This window comes from Corythoichthys intestinalis, chromosome 21 (genome assembly GCF_030265065.1).
Source record: "Corythoichthys intestinalis isolate RoL2023-P3 chromosome 21, ASM3026506v1, whole genome shotgun sequence".
Taxonomy (NCBI): domain Eukaryota; kingdom Metazoa; phylum Chordata; class Actinopteri; order Syngnathiformes; family Syngnathidae; genus Corythoichthys; species Corythoichthys intestinalis.
In genome coordinates this window covers 38,065,315-38,088,354 of record NC_080415.1, presented here as the reverse complement: position 1 = coordinate 38,088,354, position 23,040 = coordinate 38,065,315, and the positions used below count along the sequence as shown (strand labels likewise).

The window sequence follows — 23,040 nt, the reverse complement described above, 5'->3', positions numbered from 1 at the left end:
TAAGTCGATGCCATTGACAGCCATGCACGTCCAAATTTCCCATTCATTTTCAATGGCAGATAAACATGTGTGGCTGTGAGTTTTGACCAAAAACTTACCATTACAGCCCATTGACATTCAACTGATGCCCAAGTAAGTCGATGGCATTGACAGCCATGTAACAGGATCTGATAGATCTGTATCAACCACAGCAAAGCCCCATAGTAATTTCTCCAGAAATTGCAGTTTGTAGTTTATTTAGTCCTTGCTATTGTTGTTTGAGATCATACTTTTGCCACACATTTGATCAATTTTGCTCTCTCTGTAATCGCCATTCATGGCACTGCAATTCTTTCTCGCAAAAGCATAGTACTTTTGTTGAAGCCACGATTTAGTCTAAAATGTGGCCACAGTCAGGCTGAGGCGCGCATAGTTTATTATAGCTGCATTAAAGTGCCTTGCCTATTCAGCTTTTGTGTGTGCGTGTTTGTGTGAGAGTGAAAGTGATGTAATGCCATTATCCTCACTTCCCTGTCTTTCCATTTTTACCGTTCAGTCAGCACTTGCAGCATGTCTTGCGTCTCCGTATACGTGCGTCCCGAACCAATCATCATGTGCTAAGTCTTTTGCTTTTTTTTTCTGTCTTTCTTTCCTCTCGCCATCCTTCTCTTTTCCCCTTCCCCGACTCTTGCTACAATTGCTGCTACCTTCAGCACTTCTCTCTCATTGATTGGAGGCCGGATAAGCTGACATCATCTCTCCGTCTCAGGGTTTTGCCCTTATTCTTTCACTCTTCCTTTTCTCCTGATTCTCATGTGTTGGAGTGTTTTGCTTACTTACAGCAAACCTTTTGAAACAGGCTAACAAAAGATAAAATATCAGATGATTAGGGACCCATCTTTTGCTTGCCTATTAAGAACTCAGGTCAATTGTGATGTATCATGTATCCTTTTTATTTTTTCATTATGCAATTAGAAACGATCTTTCACCACTACGACCAAGGCCTTGCTCGTGTGTCGATATATAAATCAAGATTTGTGGCAGTTATCCAAACTACAGTCATTTGAAAAAATATTAGGACACCCCATGAAATATTCAGTTCTTTATTAAGAAATGTGCAGCGAGGACGTCTATCCAGCCAGGGGTCAGGATAGTCTATCTAGCCAGATGAGACAGGCAGCGAGGACGTCCATCCAGCGAGGGGTCAGGATAGTCAGGACGCTGCGGCTGAAAAATAGCTCCTCCCCATAAGGGAGGAGGGAAAGGGGACACCAGGTGACTAGTGATGAAGAGACTAGTCAACTAGATATTAGAATTAGAAAAGAGAAATGTAATAAAAACAAGTGGTAGGTAGAGTGAGAAAAAGGGGATAGGACTCAGTGGCTGTACTTCCCCTAGCATTATAGCTTCTAGTGCAGCTTAGACTGAACTGTGAGTCTAGTCTGATTTCAACTAGCCTGACCATAAGGGTTTTTTGGCAAGAAGAAATACCAAAAAGGCATCAAATGACCCCTATACCAAACTGACTACTTGGCTTTGTCAAACAATAGACCACTCAAACAAGCAATCGAGCTGCAAGTTGGTGGTTTCACTCTGGATAGCTGCAATTAGCATCTTGAATATTTGCAAATCCAGACTTGTTAACTCCTGGGTTGTTGTAAAAATGATGAGAGGGCCATGTGGAATTGAAACTACGACTAGCATCCAGAACTAGAGATGTCCCGATCGATGATCGGGTCCGATCACGTCATTTTCAAAGTATCGCAATCGGCAAAAAAATATCGGACATGCCTTTTTTTTATTATATGTATATTTTTTAATTAAATCGTTTTCTTATTGTATTTAACGTTACAGACATAATATGTTACACTCATCCAGAGTCTTTAGTTTAGGCTTAAGGTAGGGTTATTAAATTTATACCGTTAACGGCAGTAAAAAAAAAAAATTTTTAATTTATCACGTTAAAATATTTAACGCATGCACTGCACGACCCACTCACGCATTGTCGCGTTCAATCTGTAATGGCGCCGTTTTACCTATATATAAAGCTAAAACGCAGCGTATAATGAGTAGAGTGAATTTTGGCAGCCTTTGGAGCCTTTTTTTAAATGGCTAAAGCCTTACAATCCCTCTCCCTAGGATTAGAAATATCGTGGGAAGCAATGTGGGGAAGATAGATAGTGATTGATCTTTTTCTTAACACCCTATGTTATTTCCCAACGCAGAGAAGATATATCAATTGGTACCACTACGCACAGTCATGGTTGCACTTCCCATCTTGCATTTAGGCAGAACAGTTAAATGGCTACAGTATCATTTACCAAAAGCTCAACAAATACACTAGATGGCAATATTTAGTCACAATATACAAAGTTACATTTATCCTTTAAGAATTACAAGTCTTTCTATCCGTGGATCCCTCTCACAGAAAGAATGTTAATAATGTAAATGCCATCTTAAGGATTTATTGTCATAATAAACAAATGCAGTACTTATGTACTGTATGTTGAATGTATATATTCGTCCGAGTTTTATTCATTTTTTTCTTAATGCATTGCCAAAATGTACTGTATATGATGGGGGAAAATTATCGGGAATGATTGGAATTGAATCGGGAGCAAAAAAAAAAAACCAATCGGATCGGGAAATATCAGGATCGGCAGATACTCAAACTAAAACGATCGGGATCGGGAGCAAAAAAACATGATCGGAACAACCCTATCCAGAACTGTAGAAAACTGAGTGATAGAACATCTGAGACAAATCCCATCAAGCACCTTCACTTTGTCTTGACAAGTCCAACCTTCTTTTGTCAAGGTTCACAGTTTATTATGTTGAAGCACACAATGACCAGAGAACTTTCCACAGCAGCTCAAACAGCTGTTTTGTCACTGCAAACACAAGCTTCAGTATACAGTACATACTGTAGGCAAACTGCAGTTTTTGGAATATGTGAAAAGGTTGTCCGCCCGACTGCCTGCCCGAGCGGTCCACTTTCCGACAAAGCCAAGGCAGCCCTGCCCTGCAAGCACTCAAGATGCTGATTGGAGCAATCCAACCCTGTGGTTTTGCGAGTGTGAATTGGAATGACTAATGAGGACCATAGTGCTCACAAAACATACGCTGATTAGGCTCAGATGATCCTTCTCTGGTTATCAATTGATCCACCCTTGGTAGTTCTAGGGGCTGTTTACATGGTGACTCTCCGAGAATACGAAAAATTTCAAATTTGCATTTATATGGGCCCGTCTCCATTCGAACAATGTCACAATTCCGCATGAAAACGATGTAGTATTCACGCCAAGCCCTAGGGGCAGTGCAGATTTACAAGGTGACTGCAAATGATGCACTTTGACCCCACCAAACTCCTCAACCCGGAAAAAAATATCCCCGCCCACTCGAAGCAATGGCATATTTCTTTTGTTCAGAAAGGCACAAAAATGGAAACATTCAACACATTTAATTAAAAAATATTCTTAAAACAGTACATTAAAGCCGACATTCTGCCATATTTGCTGTTTTCAATGTTTAGTAGCACCGCTGCGCACGCCCAATGTGACGTGTACGAGTGCTGACGTTATCGGCGCGGTCTCGCGCCGCGGGAGCCTTTGATATGCATGCGGAGCAAGCCCCGCCTCAATCCCCTGCAATCGAATTCTTCCACTTTGGAGGCAGGATTTGAAATTTTTCGTCTTCGCCGACACCATATGCACGCGAGGCCATTCCGCTACTCTGTCATTGCGTGTTTGTGTCGCAGAGTCTCCATGTAAACTGCCCCCTAGTGTTAAATGCAGCATGAGCACGAGTGCACGGAGCACTCCTCTCAATTGTGGTCGCATTACGCATTTTTAAAAAAATAGTCCCGCAGAATGAAAAGAATTACGGCAGTTAGGTCTGATATAATTTTGGCAGCATGGCTATTTCGAACAATGATCGGCATTTTTTAATTTATTTGACTATCTTAGATCTGTTAATATCGTTTTATATTGGCATGCTAAGATTGTACCATTGACTCACACTAGCTTAGCTACTCCGGAACCCTGAAACTAACAAATATCTGACAAACTGCACTGTCACTTTTTCAGTGACATTTATAAATACGGGGAAAAATTCATTGGAATCTTTTGTAAACATCATAGAACAATATTTCACCGTTAGCCGGCAGGCTGACTGAGCGCACTGCATGTTCTCACTTCCGCGCCTGGCTTTGTGAAGTGATTTCTGATGGACCCATATTGATTTTTTGCACAGAATGGGAACACATGTTCAGACAAATAGCCTGTTTTGCAGTATATCACTGGAATAGTCGCGCCAGTGCATGATATGCGGCTTGCTGCTTGGAAATGTCAAATTAGGAAAGCTTTCTTGCAGAATCCAAAGTTATTCCCGACGGTAGTTGACCTTTGGCCTTTTGTGTGCTTCTTTTCAGCAGGTAGATGACATTCCACAGACGGAGGCTTCGCAGCATCTTCACCTGCAGCCAAGCGACTCGTCGGAGAAACAGCAGCCCAAAAGATTACACGTCTCCAACATACCTTTCCGTTTTCGGGACCCTGATCTTCGGCAAATGTTTGGGGTGAGTTCCACTGTACCCTGTCACGGACCTTGATATTTTTGTTGCTGGCTGGCGGGTGTCCACCACAGGTCAAACGGTGCCGCCCAGTATTCATTCTGTCAATCCTAACCAATTTGAAAAGTGTAAGAAAAGCATAAAGTGAGTTTTGTCCCTTGAACTAGTTTGTAAGCTTCTCGTCATAAATCTAAATAATTCACGCCCTTACCTTTGCATGCCCCTTAACCCAAATTAGGCTAGCTTTATTAATGTTTTATCGTGCATGTCTGTCCTTAAGTGGTCCTCTGAAAGTCAGAGTGGTAGCTAGCTAGCCTATTGTATGCTTCACTTGACTTAACACATGCAAAAGCAACGTTTTGGGAAGTCTTATCGCAGGAAAGACAAACTGTACTGATGGATCATTAGGTGATATGAATTCAACAACAACAAAAAACGGTTCATTATAATACAGTCCCTGACAAAAGTCTTGTCGCTTATCCATTTTTTAGAAACAATAGCTAATAACCTGAATTTTAATTATTCAATTGGTTTCAGAAATGGCTCGTATGAAAGCTAAGACCCTCCCAAATGATGTTGAATGTACAAAAATATATTTGTTTCACTGAAAAAAGTTAGTTGAAAACCAGCGTGCAAAGTTTGAGACCATTGCGCTGAGGCAGTTAGTTGGATCCTCCTAAAAATTGGTGAGACTCTTCATGAGACATATGCGACGTTAGGTTAACAAAATGGTGAGTTTTCATTCACGGGCCTGTCGTGGGCGGGGTACCAAAGTCTGACGTTGTTCTGAGTTAAGGGTTAGGACTTCTTCATGGCAAATGAAAATGGCCAATTTAAAGGCCTGAATATGCCTGAAAACTTACCAAATTTTGCACATACATAGGGAGAGCGATGATATTTGGGTAGTCGATACGCTGTGCGAGGGCCCGTTCAGTCCTGCTAGCAGGACTAGTTGATATTTTTTTACTATTTAAGTGAATAAATATAATATATAAATCGCGCAAAACTTTTTTACTTTATGGAAGTCATCACCCTACGGCTAGCACTAACACTTCAAATGGATTGGACATTTAGCACCGCCGATGACAGCCAATGAGTTCAATACAATTTTCTCTTCCTCTGGCCAAGATGCACCCTCCCACCAATGAGTTGAGCAGTGTATAATCAAGCCATGATGGCTATGATGTTACATTCAAGTGAATATGTCAATTTGTATTAAGGGGGACAAAAATTGAATATTTTTTTTGCAATAAATATGGTTTCTGTACAGTATTAGCATTGGACGAGCTAAAAACGTATTTTGGGTAACTAAAACAGAACGATACAAATGCTAGCTTTCGTCTGACGAGACAAGAACGAGACAAAAATGTGCAATAGTTTCGGTCACGTGTTCAAGATGTGACTTTTTTATGTGTAGTTAGCGTTACATCTTGCCCCACTCCCCAGCGTGTCGTCTCCATGCAGGCTTGCACACACGGTAAGATTTGATTTCTTATATGTGCCAGAGAGAACATGCAATGTTGCTTTAGTCTTTGAGGTCTGTGCTGAGTGATCATCACACACTAAATGTAACTCGTGGTGTAAGCATAGCATTCGCATTAGTGTTAGCATTAGGCTAATGCTAAAAGTGAGCGTCCTTTTCAATTAATTATACGCGCTTGGACACCATGAACTGTATGTAAAAAAAAAAAAAAAAAATTTTTTTTTAAGTTGCCCGGAGGTTTAAGATGAAGCGCGCTATACTAAATGCTAATGCTAACAAGAAGGCAAATACTATTCTAACGCTCCAAGTTATGTTGAGTGTGTGATGATCACTCAGCATAGTATTATCTCTCTTGCCAAGGCAAGAAAAAAAAAAATCATAGCAATCGCAATTCAAACCATCTATAAAATATGCCATATTTTTCTGTAAATTATTGTTGGAATGGAAAGATAAGACACAAGCTGGATCTATACATTCAACATATGGTACGTAAGTACTGTATTTGTTTATCATAATAAATAAACAAGATGGCATTAACATTATGAACATTCTGTTAAAGCGATCCATGGATAAAAAAGATTGTAGTTCTTAAAAGATAAATGTGAGTACACGTTATAGAAATTTTATATTAAAACCCCTCTTAATGTTTTCATTTTAATAAAATTTGTAACATTTTCAATCAAAAAATAAACTAGTAGCCCGCCATTGTTGATGTCAATAATTACACAATGCTCATAGGTGCTTGAGCCCATAAAATCACTCGCACCCAAGTGCCAGCAGAGGGCGACAAAACTCCAAAAAACACAAGTAACAAGTTGGCATTGCACTGTGCTGTTATTTTAATCTGTTTGAGCGGTGCATTAATTACCATAATTTTGACAGCCCTAGTTTCAAGACAAGAAAGCCTGGAGAGAACACCGGTGAGTGGGGGTGGGTGCAACATGTCACATGAGTGACACAACAAAACACTGCAACAATGCAGGCTAACTACACACACAATAAGAAAATGTTACACGTTGTTAACATTTGACGGAGGCTATGGTGCATTTTGGTCTCGTTGTTGTCGCGTTATATAGTCTCCCAAAACACATTTTTTAGCTCGTCATCGTCGTGAAAAAAAATTGTTCGTTGAGTAAATATTACCGTTGTCGTCTTTGTAGACTAAAACAACAATGGATAGCACATATCTAGAAATCTGAATGGAGAACCAAAAAATGATATCGGTGCAGCACCACATTTGACTGAAACGCCTATTATTGGAGCAACCCAACCCAGCATGAGTATGAATATTTAATAGGAGGTCGGCGTCTGGTACTCCCACGCTCACCTTCCTGTTACACAAATGGACTGAAACATCTGCTCCTGTGGGTTCCACCAGCACTTCCCAGGCCTCTGAGCGCTTGATGTCGGGATAATGCAAAGGAACGGAAGGGCCCGTCAGTAGAGACGCAATTAATAGGATTCTTCGGCGAGGTTAAAAGGGAGTTTATCCTCATTAGGTGTATGCAGGGTGACAGCAGCAGCTAGGGGTGCTAGAGTAAGTGCGTGTGTTTGGATTTGTGTATTCCTGAGCAGTGCTGGGACTTTATATTTTCTCCCAGCAGTCTCAAGTCACTTAGTGGATTCTCCAAGGCGCTGAACACTGCGCCACAATTAACCAATGACGGTATCGTACTGGGAGAAAGGAACAGTAGAATGCTAAATGAGAATCAAAAGAGACAGACTGTCTCAGACGCTCCTGTTGAACACAGCATCTCACACACTTAGGAAGGAAAAGGATTCAAATTACGGTGCCAGGAAGCATTTTCCTTCAAAATATCAGCCACTTGTCCTCAGGCAAACCTTTCTGTTTTTGTATATCTTGGGGGATTTGGGGTTAAGAGACGTCGTTTTCAGTGGCGCCTCCAGAAATTTTTCATAGGGGTGGCCAGATGGGGCCACTTAAAATCTTGGGGTGGCCAAAACTAAAAGCCATAATTTCGGGTTTTCATGATATTATTATTGCAGTAAAAAGGTCAGGGGGAAACTATCAGAAAGACTTAGGGACACAGCTACTGATATACTTTGGTGTATTGTGTAATATTTGATGTTACTAATGATTTAATGTGCATAGTCCATAACTGTCCAGTCAACATTTTGAGTTCTACAACAATTCTGTTTTATTGTGTTATGTATACAGTATATTAAGCATAAGGTGTACATTTAACTTGGGCTGTCAAACGATTAAAATTTTTAATCGAGTTAATCACAGCTTAAAAATTAATCGTATTTAATCGCCGTTCAAGCCATCTCTAAAATATGCCATATTTTTCTGTAAATTATTGTTGGAAAGGAAAGATAAGACAAGACGGATATATATATTCAACATACTGTACATATGTACTGTACTGTATTTGTTTATTATAACAATAAATCCACAAGATGGCATTAACATTATTAACATTCTTTCTGTGAAAGGGATGCACGGATAGAAAGACTTACAAAAATATGAGTTTGTATATTGTGACTAAATATTGCCATCTAGTGTATTTGTTGAGCTTTCAGTAAATGATACTGTAGCGACGTAACTGTTCTGCCCAAATGCATGATGGGAAGTGGTGCAACCATGACTGTGTGTGGTGGCTGCAAATGCTATATCTTCTCTGCGTTGGGTACACAACAGGGTATTAAGAAAAAGATCAACTCCTGTCATTCTTCCCCATGTCGCTTCCCACAATATTTATAGTTGCTGTGGGAGAGATGACGATGCTTTTGCCAATTAAAAGCACGGTCTCAATGAATGCTTATATCTACTCCACTCACTTGACACTGCCTCTTATCTCTGTATACAAGTAAAACGGCGCCATTGTAGGCTGTTTGCGGCAATGCGTGTATGAGGTGTACCGCGAATGTGTTAATTGCGAAATTTTCACGTGATTAATTTTTAAAAATTAATTACCGCCCGTTAAAGCGAAAAATTTGAAAGCCCGACATTTAACCAAACAAAATAAATGCATTCATTTGGGATGAAATGCATAACTGATGCTACAACAATCTAACGATATACTGGCAAGCAGGGTGGCCAGTGGGGTGGCCAACCAATTTATAGGGGTGGCCGTGGCCACCCCTGGCCACCCCCTGGGGGCGCCACTGGTCGTTTTTGTCCACTGACGGCATTGGCGAAGGCTGAAGTGACAGCCAAAACTGTCGGCAAGGCAAGAGTACTATTCTTTAGAGCTTTCCTGGTGAAAATGGATTGGACATCTGTCGCCGTCAATGGCAGCCAATGGGTTCATAGCAGTGTTGTTTTTGGCAGCCCTTTAAATTTTTTGTCTTAGTCTTTTGGACGATAATTCTTATTAGTCTTAAAGGGATCCTCTATTTTTAAGACAAGTTATTCTTAAAAGATAAATGTTGGTATGAGTTATGATAATTTGATATTAAAACCCCTCTTAATGTTTTTGTTTGAATAAAGTTTGTAAAATTATTTTAAGTAATAGGTCGCCATTCTTGTTACGTCGCAGTGTGTGAAATCACTGGGCCCGTTGCCGAAATTCCAGCGTGTCACTCGTTAGCTTTCCCAACATGTCGTCGGTTCTACCCTTCCTATTTGAACCAGGTCTGAACAGTGAAGAGCAGGACAGCACTGTCGGTCGTTCACAAGACGAGCTTCAGGGAAAAATGCGTGCAGCAAATTATTGAAAAAAATTTCAAGCAAATGTGACGCACAGAATAGCTTGCTAAAATGTGCTTAAATATATTGTTCTACGTAAAGGACGTCAGCCAAGGTCAGCCCCCCACATCCTTACCACACCAAATCTGCCCCCCTTTGATAAAAATTTGGACACCCCTGGTTTACACTCTACGGAGCCCCCCGGGTGCCAGGATAGAAAAAAATAAAAAATCATAACTAATCTGTACCCACAGTTTACTAATCTGTGGGTACAGTTTACTAATCTGTACCCACAGATTAGTAAACTGTACCCACAGTTTAGCAATCTGTACCCACAGATTACTAATCTGTACCCACAGTTTATTAATCTGTACCCAATGTTTACTAAACTGTACCCACAGTTTACTAATCTGTACCCACAGTTTAGCAATGACCTGGAAACAGTAGTCACCAAAGTTTAGCGGGAACTCCGAGTCCAAACGCCGAGGGACCGACCGAGCGACCATCTGCACCATTTGCCCTCGGCGAACAAAGGGGTTTTAAAGGGTAACTATTGCACGTTTTCTTTGGTAGGTGTCTTTCAGGTGTCATCAATCAATATGGCATGTTGTGTTTGCACATTTTCTGTGCTGCTGTCGTGTCCGTGCGTGCTTAATTCAAGTAGTGTTCATTTGTCAGTTAGCTATTTTTAGTGGCCACATTAGAGGCTACTAACACACAGCATGCCATATTGATTGATGACACCTGAAAATGTAGACGGCTACCAAAGAAAATGTGCAATAGTTACCTTTTAAAACCCCATTTTAGTAATCTGTGGGTACAGTTTAGTAAACTGTGGGTACAGATTAGTAAACTGTGGGTACAGATTAGCTACGACTTTTTTATTTTTTTCTACCCTGACACCCGGGGGGCTCCGTAACACACTCTGAAGCCGGGGGGCAGGGAAATGTCAAAAGCCTGACTAACTACGGCGGCATTATATAGCGTTCGGGAGGTGCGACAGTAAAGGTGAAGTCGACAGTTTGTCATGTCGTACTGAATAAATGCATTTTTATTATTTCATATTCCATTTAGCACAAGATTGTTATTTGTCATGACCATACCATTTATTTAGCAATTGGGGAAAAATACTTGGATAAAAATGAGAAATGAGTCTTTTAATATGCTGTTTAGCCCTGCCTGTCATTATCGCGCTCTGGCGCCTGGTGGCATAAAATACCTTTCGGGAGCTTTAAGAAGTCGGCAGTTTTGACCATTATGCAGTAATTTTGCCCTGTTGTACTGAATGGATGCATTTTTAATATTTCATATTCCATTTAGGACAAGACTTTTTTTTGTCATGACCAATCAATTTATTTAGCAAAATACTTAGATACAAAGAATTTCCTGTAAACATTTCAGAATGGAGAGATATTAACACAGTGATGACATTTTGCTGCTCTCTGTCACATTTTCCTCGTTCTGAATCTTCCTCTTCCATTGGGCTGAATTCTAAATCCGCTGACGTTCTCACCCAGATGGAGGCGCCAGAGCGCTATAATGACAGGAGGAGCTAAACGGCAGGTTGAAAGACTCATTTCTCGTCATCTGTGCTTTTCCAAATGGTTGTATATCGTCCATTTGTCTCAAAATATGATTTTAATTCCAAAAATAATGCTATTTCAGATTTTTTAATAGGGGCACATGCACTTTTAATTTTCAAGTGCAATTCCAGTAAACTAAAAAATGAGGCAAAACAAGTCACCACCGTGCATTGGAAAAACTGCAATTGGATTGTCAATGAATGTGTTATTTTCCCTGAGGTGAAGACAGAAGCAATTACTGCAAAATTATGTCTAGGTTTACCGCTCATGACCGTGGACTTCAGAAGAACTGAAGAACCTTCGTTCACTGAAATTGGGCAGCAGACGCAAATCTATTACAGTTCCGCTAGACTACCACCGTGATGCAGAAAAAAAAGAGGGTAATAACTGGGCATTACAGCAAATGGAATTCTGAGTCATCTCAGCCAAAGTTGTAATCGCAGCGCATTATGAGAACATTAAAGTAAGCAATACCAAGAAGTTCAATCAAAGGCGAATCCCAGGGCTTGGATGCATTGTGAACAATCAAGTAAACATACCTCGAAAAGCCTACAGTGATATGAAAAAGTATCTGAACCTTTTGGAATTTCTCACATTTCTGCATAAAATCACAATCAAGTGTGATCTGATCTTTGTCAAAATCACACAGATGAAAAAAACAGTGTCTGCATCAACTAAAACCACCCAAACATTTATAGTTTTTCATATTTTAATGAGGATAGCATGCAAACAATGACAGAAGGGGGGGCGGGGGGGGAGTGAACCCTCTGCCTATGGAGACTTAAAGAGCAATTGAACAAATTTTTACCAAACAATTTTAAAACAGGTGTTTGCCCAATCACTAATGAGTGGTTTAAAAGCTGCCCTGCCCACTATTAAAAACACACCTGGTAAGAATTGTCTTGATGAGAAGCATTGTCTGATGTGCATCATGGCTGTCTGAAGAGCTGTCTGAAGACCTGCAATCAAGGATTGTTGATTTGTATAAAGCTGGGAAACCATCTCTAAAAGTCTGGATGTTGATCAATCGACAGTTAGAGAAGTTGTCTCCGAATGGTACTTCTTCTTGCCATTGACTGGGGCGGACGTGTTTGTTTCTAATTACACAAATATCAGGCCAAAAAAAAATCTGTACTTATGCTTGGCTGTTGTTTTTTCTTACCATAGACAGGGTGAAACCTGACAAGTTGAGATGCAGAACTACTGTCCCTTGAGTATTGGCTGTGTTTAATTAATAAACAGGCACTTAGTGAGCCAACCGCAAGAGGATCCTAACTGTCACCCTCCCAGAGGTAGACATCCTAAATGAGTCATTAGATACTCAACGCGCAGTCACTGTATATACTAGGTGTGTGCGTGTATGCACGTATGCATGAGGGTGCTGTGGTAATAGAGTTTTAATGACACCTACACCTGCCTAATCACCTGTTCAGGAGCCTTCCAGCATTCCAGGTAACCCGGCATTCTCAGCACGGGAATTCTTTTTAATGTGTCCTGTTCAAAGCTCTCTACTCATTTGCCTTTCCAATTATCCCGCAAGGCTCCATTCTCGCCTTCTCTGCATCTGAGGCAGGGAGGTGTAATTATAATCCAAAATTGGCTAATTTACATCAACGTATCATCGGTGTCATGCGGAACAGCTTCCGCGATGACTCCTCTACCCGAAGGGTCATTGACAGATATCGTCGCTTCATTTATCATCAAGTAAACGTAGCAGAATCGTCGAGCGTCGTTAACTTGCGGCAGACATTTGGAAATATTCACTTTTAATTCACATAATCAAGGAGAAATTTGCGCGGTAAAAAAAAGAAGGATGGAAATGGAATGGTAGAACACATTAAAACGAGAAAAATGCAATTTCTGGAAAAATTGCGATGGTTGGTACAGTGCCCTCCATAATTATTGGCACCCCTGAAAAAGATGTTTTTTTAGCTTCTAATATTTTTTTTTTTTAATTCAAATAATATGGGACCTTAATGGAAAAAAAGAGAAAAATCCAACCTTCAATACCAGTGCATTCATTCAGTGGGGAAAAAATCCCCATAAAGAAAAAATTATTTGACATAATGTGTGTCACAATTATTAGCACCCCTGGCGTTAATACTTTGTACAACCCCCTTTTGCCAACAAAACAAGGTCTGGGGACTGAGATGGCCATGGGAGGAGCTTGATTTTGTGTCTGGTGAACCATTTCTGTGTAGATTTGGCCATATGTTTAGGGCCATTGTCTTGCTGAAAGACCCAGTGACGACCCATCTTCAGCTTTTGGGCAACAGATTTTGATTTAAAATGTCCTGGTATTTCAAAGCATTCATGATGCCATGCACCCTAACAAGGTTCCCAGGGCCTTTGGAAGCCAAACAGCCCCACAGCATCACTGTCCCACCCCCATACTTCACAGAGGGTATGAGGTGCTTTTCAGCATGCACATCTTTCGTGGCATGCCAGACCCACTGAGAGTGTTTGTTGCCAAAAAGCTCAATCTTGGTCTCACACAAAAGTACACAGGGTCCTAGGCTTCAACTGGGACCGTGTGCTCTGGTCAGATGATAAAATGCTACAAAACGCTTTTTTTTAAATGTATTTACAATGCTCTTAACAAATTGATCAAACACATATTCCCGCAAAAAAAAAAAAAACGGCTAAACATACCTATAACTAGAGATGTCCCGATCGATCGGGTCCGATCACGTCATTTTCAAAGTATTGGAATCAGCAAAAAAATATCGGACATGCCTTTTTTTAAATATATATACGTATATTTTTTAATTAAATCGTTTTCTAATTGTATTTAACGTTACAGACATAATATGTTACTTATCCAGAGTCTTTAGTTTAGGCTTAAGGTAGGGTTATCAAATTTATCCCAATAACGGCGGTAATTAGTTTTTTAAAAAAGTATCACCTTAAAATACTTAACGCAATTAATGAATGCGCTGCACGACCCACTCACGCATTGTCGCACTCAATCTGTAATGGCGCCGTTTTACCTATATAGAGAGCTAAAAGGGAGTGTAAAATGAGTAGAGTGAATTTTGGCAACCTTTGGAGCCTTGCTTTAAATGGCTAAAGCCTTACAATCCCTCTCCCTATGCTTAGAAATATCGTGGGAAGCAATGTGGGGAAGCAAGGTAGTAATTGATCTTTTTCTTTACACCGTATTTTATTTCCAAACGCAGAGAAGATATATCAATTGGTAGCACTAAGCACAGTCATGGTTGCACTTCCCATCATGCATTTGGGCATGGCTACAGTATCATTTACTGAAAGCTCAACAAATACTCTAGATGGCAATATTTAGTCACAATATACAAAGTCACATTTATCCTTTAAGAATTACAAGTCTTTCTATCCGTGGATCCCTCTCACAGAAAGAATGTTAATAATGTAAATGCCATCTTGAGGATTTATTGTCATAATGAACAAATACAGTACTAATGTACTGTATGTTGAGTTTTATTCATTTTTTTCTTAATGCATTGCCAAAATGTATATGATCGGGAAAAATTATCGGGAATGATTGGAATTGAATCGGGAGCAAAAAAAAGCAATCGGATCGGGAAATATCGGGATCGGCAGATACTCAAACTAAAACGATCGGGATCGGATCGGGAGCAAAAAAAAACATGATCAGAACAACCCTACCTGTAACTAAATTACGAATGCAATAAAAATATAAAAAAAACACTAGCTTAAACAAAAACGTGGCTTATGTTGGTCTTAACAGGGAGCAGCTGGATTCAGCCTTGTAAAATGAGTTTTCATATTCACTGCTGCCACTAAAGGGCAGTATATCCACCCAAACTCAATAAAACTAAATGCAAACACTTTCAAAACAAACCATAACAACGCCACTTTAATTAAACGAATACTCAAAGCAGCTAAATTTAATTTGAATATTTTTTTCTAATCGAATTACTCGAGTTAACCGATCAAACGATGAACAAGTTAGTTCGAATTATCGAGTAACTGGATAAGGAACATTAAAAAAAAAAATTTTAACTACCTGAGCTGAGCCTCAAACGGAATAAAAAATGAATACATGAGGATCTAATTACAACATAAGAATAATTGGCTAACTTACATAGCAAAAGTCCGCTAGCTAAAATGCTATAAAATACTAACTTTTTTACAATACTCTTAACAAATGGTTCAAACACACATTCCTACAAAAAATGCTAAATATACCTAAAACTAAATTACAAATGCTTTAAAAAACATTAGTTTAAACAAAAACTTAGCTTATGTTGGTCTTAACAGGGAGCAGCTGGATTCAGCCATTTGAAATGTTTTCATATTCACTGCTGCCACTAGAGGGCAGTATATCCACCCAAAATCAATAAAACTAAATGCAAACACTTTCAAAACAAACCATAACAACGCCACTTCAATTAAACGAATACTCAAAGCAGCTAAATTTAATTTGAATGTTTTTTTCTAATCGAATTACTCAACTTAATGGATTAATCGTTGCAGCACTAATTACATGCAACGCTACCATCAACTCATTAACTTCACAACCCCCACAACATTAGCAATTTTAAGAAATCTCCTGTTTTAGCGATCAGAAAGTAATGTTAGCCTGCCTTGTTGTATTTCATAATGCTGTTTGCAATTAATTCCTTTGTCATTCTCTTAACATATATTGTAGCTTGTACACCAAAACAGCCCAGCGGAATGATTTTACCGCTACACCTAACAGTTTGTACTGGTCATTGTAGCCAAGAGCACAATTGTTTCTTGTCCCACCGTAAAACTTTTCTTCACAAGACTTTGCAAACTCCAGCAAAGCTTGAAGGTCTTTGTGTTGCAGCAGTTAAAGCATCTCACATCAAGTTATCCTGACTGTCAACAGTGACACTGATGTTGCATCAGCTTTCAGTACTCGGTTATTTCTGACCTACCAGTGTCATAAAAGCTTGGCACTGAGACCCATAGGGGGCAAGTCGGTCCTGAGCTCATATAAACACTGTAGGGCAGGTTGGTTGGAGTCAGGATGGGTATCTGTCTGTAAAATGGATGGCAAAATGTAGTTTAAAATGAAAGATCTAGTCAAGAGACCTTTGTGGAGGAAGCTCATCCAAATCAGCGATGGGGCTAGAAGTGTCAGAAAACAAAGTTTGTCAAAAGTGTTTACACAAAAACTACAATGAACTTTTCTTAGAAATATTTTTTCTTTATTTTTTTGTACAATATATTCGTGTACCAACTGTTCCAGCACTAAAATGACGTCATCAGTATCCGTGAGTACGATGAAAAAATGTGCCGATGCTGTGCAATACGTACTTTTCGAGATCTGGTTTCCAACCGACCCAAGATGGCCGCCATCTACGTACACCACTGTAGTAAAAGAAACGCTTGTTACCCTTCCCAAGATAATGATTAACATCCAAACCGTAGACTTCATAATGTATTGACGGGACACGGGGCGCTAGGCCGATTCATAGGGGGGCCTATCTCTGTCAAAATCGACCCGGTGGAAACACAAAGAGCTTTTTCCGTTGAAATTTCTTGTGAATAAAAAAAATGTGCAGGTAGCATTTACGTAAATATTGCGCGCTGAAGCGGGATGCTTTGCTAAGAGTCTTTATTGCTCAAATTGCTGTGTCCAACTCTCTCTCTCTCTAATGAGCCGGAACGCGCGCAGCTCTTTATAATGTCTGTCACGTGACTGTGACGCAGCCGGTAACGCGCGCGGCCAAACAGACAAGTACGGTGGGTGAATTATGTCCAACAAAGGGTCACCACAGCGCTATGATGCTAGTCAGTAAGGAAATTAGCGGCCGCCATATGTAAATAGCTTTTTCTGTTGAAAATTCTTGTGAATAAATGCTTATTTCCCTGAATTTTTTTCTAGATATGGACGTAAAACAATCTCAATTCTTGGTTAAAAGCAAAAAATATGTGCAGGTAGCATTTATTTTACGTAAATATTGCAAACTATGAGGCTAGTCAGTAAGGAAATTAGTGGCCGCCATATGTAAACAGAGCTTTTTCTGTTGAAAATTCCTGTGAATAAATGCTTAAATCCCTGAATTCTTTATCGATATGCACGTAAAACAGTCTCGATTCTTGGTTAAAAGCAAAAATAAAACCATACGGGTAGAATTTATTTTAGCTAAATATTGCGAACTATGAGGCTAGTCAGTAAGGAAATTAGTGGCCGCCATATGTAAATAGAGCTTTTTCTGTTGAGAATTCCTGTGAATAAATGCTTAAATCCCTGAATTCTTTACAGATATGGATGTAAAAGTTTCGATTCTTGGTTAAAAGCAAAAACAACGTGCTGGTAGCATTTATTTTATGTAAGTATTGTGAACTATGAGGCAAGTCAGTAAGGAAATTAGCGACCGCCATATGTAAACAGCTTTTTCAGTTGTAAATTCCTGTGAATAAGTGCTAAAATCCCTGAATTCTTTATAGTTATGGATGTAAAACAGTCTCGATTATTGGTTAAAAGAAAAAAAAAAAAAAAAAAACGTGCAGGTAGCATTTATTTTTTGTAAATATTGCAAACTATGAGGCTAGTCGGTAAGAAAAATTAGCGGCTGCCATATGTAAACAAAGAACTTTTTCCGTTGAAAAATCTTGTGAATAAATGCTTAAATCTCTGAATTCTTTCTAAACAAAACAAAAAGACGTGCAGGTAGCATTTATTTTACGCAAATATTGCTAACTATGTGACTAATCAGTAAGGAAATTAGTGGCCGCCATATATAAACAGAGCCTTTTCTGTTCAGAATTCTTGTAAATAACTGCTTAAATCCCTGAAGTCTTTATAAATATGGAAATAAAACAGTCTCGATTCTTGGTTAAAAGCAAAAAAAAAAAAAAAAATACGTGCAGATAGCATTTATTTTACATAAATATTGCAAACTATGAGGCTAGTCAGTAAGGAAATTGCCGGTGCGCCAAATTTGTAAAGCCAGTCATATTGTAGGGGACAGCGGCCACTTGGGGACACCATGCTCTCCATTGAGCGTGAGCTTGCTCAAAAACCGGATTTCACTGATGTCATAAATGACTGCTGTCAAAAAATCTATGCGCATCACTGTTTGAGGACTTGATAACCCCAGGGATGTGGAGGAGGCAGGCACAGGATGTTTAGTTATACTGTTTTGCTGCTTAGCAGGCCGGCATAGCACTCTCAGTTGTATTGCACTGTAGCCTACATTGGACAATAGATGGAACTTGTTTGTTTATATTGTGTCACTTCACATTACGGTCTGTGAAATTTAACTGTCCATCTAAAATGAAATAATTTGAAAATTTACACTGTCATTGCTTGCAAAGCGTTAATGTACTGTGTATGTTGTCGTGACAAGCTGGTGGCTGGGGTGGGGTGAGGGGCCCCCGGCAAATCTGTTGACAGCCCTAACACAATACCTTTCCAATATTACTTTAAAAGCTTTTATTGGCCGATATTATCGTGTGGCCGGTATTATCAGACAACTCTAATAATAATACTAAACAATACTAAATGCCTTCATAGTCACTTAAATGTAAAGTCTTTGCTTGGTAAGACACTGCGTAACTCAGTCCGCCATTGACAGCGCTAAACGTCCAATCCATTTGAAGCGGGAAGGTGGCAGCGAATGAACAAAGGTTTCTAAAAACAAGGGCAGCAGTAAAATATCAATTTTTGGAAGAGAGAGAAAGTAAAACATATGATTTTCCAAATCGAATGTACTAAGAACATAGAAGACAGCTTTAAGATGCAGATAAATGCCTCCTAATTGTGTAGCAGTGCTTCAGTAACTCCATCTGGCACACGCATCTAAGCAACAATGACTTAAGGACATTGATGGAGAAGCATAGCTCAACAATGCAGCATTGCACTTCTAAATGTGGGTGACATGTATAAATTACAATTGGGAAAGCGGCTGTTAAGCTGACAAACTAAAGATGATATTCACTCAAGTGTCACATCCCTCTGTCCCGATTATCAATCAAACATCAGCACTTCGTTGTTGAATAAAACTAAAAGTACATCATTGAGTATTTTCCCCACGTCCATCAATATCTCCGACGTCAGTCACTTTATTCTTTCTTGATTTATCGCAATTGGCTTATCATTGCAGCTATAAAAAGAAGGCTATATGCATGAATATTAAAATAATTGTAAGAAATAATTGGGTTTTCATTAGTGTTTTAATATCAACACGCCCTAGAAACTACAAAAACGCAGTAATACACTTCATAAAGTTGCAAATCTGCTGATTAAAAAAATATTTAAACTGAGGAAATGGATTTTTTATTTTAAAATACAGGCCAATAAATATACCAAACAATAAACAGGTTTATTGGGATTCACATTATGGTTTGAAAAAAATCGGCAAAGGCAGTTTTCAACTCAAATAGGGGGAAGGTTTATGACACAGTTCTTATAGCTTTGTTAGCTACCAAAATGTTGACAGTTTTTCTGTAAATGTTAAAACACGAGTGTCTGCTGTAGTCGTGGGAACCTCTGGGTACCTCCCGATATGATATGGTTTACAATACAGCTTACGATACAGGTAGTCCCAGGGTTACGACGCTCTTTTGCCCGGACATGTCCACTTTTCACATCCTGTCCGGGGTGTCCGCCGAGGTTTTATGAATTCGTGAAACTGTCCAGTTTTCATTATTTTTCACAGGACCAATTAGCATGTGTTGAAATTGACTGACGCTTTGCACAGAAAACTATGGTACTATGCTGCCTGTGACGTGTTCCCAGAGACTGCCCAGTTGTTAAGACTTTTATTACGGTAAATACGTATATAATCAAATGCTCATGTACCTAAGAGTAATAAAACAAAAGTACCTTTATTTCACTTTGGATACAAATTTGGAGAGACAGCCAGAACCAAAAGTGGTATTTGCCATGCGGCTTTTTTTTATTTATTTATTTATTTATTTATTTTTTTTTTTGCCATGTGGCAAAATTGATTTTGCCATGTGGATTTTTTTTTGCCATGTGGTAAAATAGATTTTGACGTGTGGCATTTTTTTTTTTTTGGGGGGGGGGGGGCGCTATGTGGTAAAATGGATTTTGCCATGTGGCATTTTTTTTTTTACATGAGACAAAATGGGCTTTGCCATGTGGCATTTTTCTTTTTTTGGCATGGACCTGCAAAAATGCCATATACCCCCCAAAAAATGCTACATACCAAAAAAATGCCACGTGGCAAAATCCATTTTGCCTCATACCATAAAAAAATGCCACATGGCAAAACCCGTTTTGTCACATGGCAAAAAAAAATGCCACGTGGCAAAACAAAAATTGCCTCGTGGCATTTTTTTGCCATCTGGCAAAATTGATTTTGGCATGTGGCATTTTTTTGGTATGTGGCAAAATGGATTTTGCCACGTGGTAAAATGGATTTTGCCATGTGGCATTTTTTTGCCATGTGAAAAAAATGGGTTTGCCATGTGGCTTTTTTTGCCATGTGGCATTTTTTTGCAATGTGGCAAAATGGATTTTTGCCATGTGGCGTTTATTTTTGTCATGTTCCTTTTTTTGGCATGGATGTGCATGGCCTGCAAAAATGCCATTTACCCCGCAAAAAATGACATATACCAAAACTATGCCACATGGCAAATTTTGCCACATACCAAAAAAATGCCACATGTCAAAATACATTTTGCCACATGCCAAAAGAAATGCCACTTGGAAAAATCTATTTTGCCACATGGCAAAAAAGTGCCTCATGGAAAAATCCATTTTGCCACATACTAAAAAAATGCCACATGGCAAAAGAAATGCCACATGGAAAAATCCATTTTGCCACACGGCAAAAGAAATGCCACATGGAAAAATCCATTTTGCCACACACCAAAAAATGCCACATGGAAAAATCCATTTTGCTACACACCAAAAAATGCCACATGGCACAATCCATATTGCCAAATGTTAAATAAAAAATGCCACATGGAAAAATCCATTTTGCCACATGGCAAAAAAAAAAAAAAATGCCACATGGCAAAATTAGTTTTGCCACTTGGCAAAAAAATGCCACAGGGTAAATCAATTTTTGCCACATTGCAAAATCAATTTTGCCGCATACCAAATACCACTTTTCGTTCTCGGCCCTGCTGCAAATTTGCGCAGGCTTGCGCAGTCACAGACCGGCTTTACCATGGTGCCAACTCACATTCACAAACAAACCTCTGTCACATGCTATTGGTATATAGATTTGCTAAACTTACTGTTCGTCAACTGTTGACCTCTGTCCGAGCTTTGTACTGATGTAATCTGTAAAATCCTGTTTGGTGTCGCATCGTTGCACTGCCAATGATTGTAAACTTATATAGCAGTGTTTGATTTTGCCTCGGCTACCGATGCTCGCTAATAGGTTAGCTGTCATTGAGCTAAGCTGCGCTAGACATTATGGGGAATGTAGTTTTTAACTGCTGCATTTGGAAACGTGCTGGTTGAATCATTTGTCCGTTTATTTCGGTTATTGTTTGCCTGTAATCTAGAACATTGAATGAGAATAATTTCTCATGTGGTTTGAGCAGGATTGTATAGAAAAAGAAATCCTATAAATTAAATACAAAGAAATCTCCTTGCTATAACTGCTTTGCAAATAACTGTTTTAATGGTGAAATAGCGCTTTAGCCACAGTATGTCCGCCCATTTCCATTTTCCTGTGATTGCCTACTTATTATTTTTTTTTTTTTTTTGCAAGACCATATACAGTACAGTAACCCCAAATGGTTTACAAACTGTTGGAATGTGACAGCTTCTATTTTACACTAAATTAAGCAACATGAATCACCAAGGTTGTGCAACACATGTACACACTCTAAATCCAACCTTCCGCTGGGAGGAAGTAAAGCCCAGCTTGTGTGAGCAGAGTGAAAACAGTGCTAGCTGAACAAAATTGCTTGTTCAGTGGTCTGGAGATAGGCCTCTCACTGGGGCTAGTCCTAGACAAATATCACACTGTGTGTGAGTCTCCCGTCTCTACAACACACATGCACGACACTAAAATTGAATGACATTGTTTTCTTATAAATGTAAGATTCCATTTGATCAGAGTGTGGTCCTATGAAATTAAATGCTGACATGACTTCAAATACTAGTATCGGTACCGATACAGCACTAAAATGACGTCATCGGGGAGTACAGTACTAAGAAATAAGGCTAGGGCTGTCAAAATGATCGCGTTAACAGGCGGTAAAAATAGGGTATGGGAATCCAAATGAAAAAATGGTATCGGTGCACCACTACTTAAACTAGTACATTGCGTTTCTTTGCATAAATGCTGCTTATGAAATTGTAGACATCCCTAATTTCCAGGACTGTTGCTGTGACCTTGCCTTTGCTCCGTTGTCTGCCCCATCTTTATTTATTTATTGAAATAAAGTGTGATTCAAGGTCTAGTTATGCAGAATGGAAGGCTGGATATTACCATACTGCCTGGGAAGGTTAGTGTTGGACATGAACCCATGAGTGGAGCCCCAGCACATCATCAAACTCGCATCTCCGTACAATTATCGCTACATTTCAGTAACGTGAGGACAGCTGTCTGCTTTGCCTTAATGCGGAAAAACACGAGAAATGTACTGTATCGTTGCTGAATTATGTATAGTGGGGCAAATAAGTATTTCGTCAACCACTAATTGTGCAAGTTCTCCCACTTGAAAATATTAGAGAGGCCTGTAATTGTCAACATGGGTAAACCTCAACCATGAGAGACAGAATGTGGAAAAAAAAAACATCACATTGTTTGATTTTTTTTTTTTTAAGGAATTTATTTGCAAATCATGGTGGGAAATAAGTATTTGG

At 39.3% G+C, this 23,040-nt stretch overlaps 1 protein-coding gene across 12 annotated transcripts in view; it reads left to right on the top strand.

Annotated features, from left to right (window-relative positions):
* Positions 1 to 23,040, top strand: part of rbfox3a (RNA binding fox-1 homolog 3a) — a 597,184-nt gene that overhangs the window by 513,242 nt on the left and 60,902 nt on the right. For 10 of the 12 annotated variants that reach the window (XM_057825678.1, XM_057825688.1, XM_057825685.1 and 7 more), the window contains one exon: positions 4,409 to 4,555. In XM_057825678.1, the coding sequence (XP_057681661.1) occupies positions 4,409 to 4,555 (147 nt within the window). The remainder of the gene's footprint in view (positions 1 to 4,408; positions 4,556 to 23,040) is intronic. The other 2 variants (XM_057825687.1, XM_057825680.1) reach the window with 1 other exon arrangement.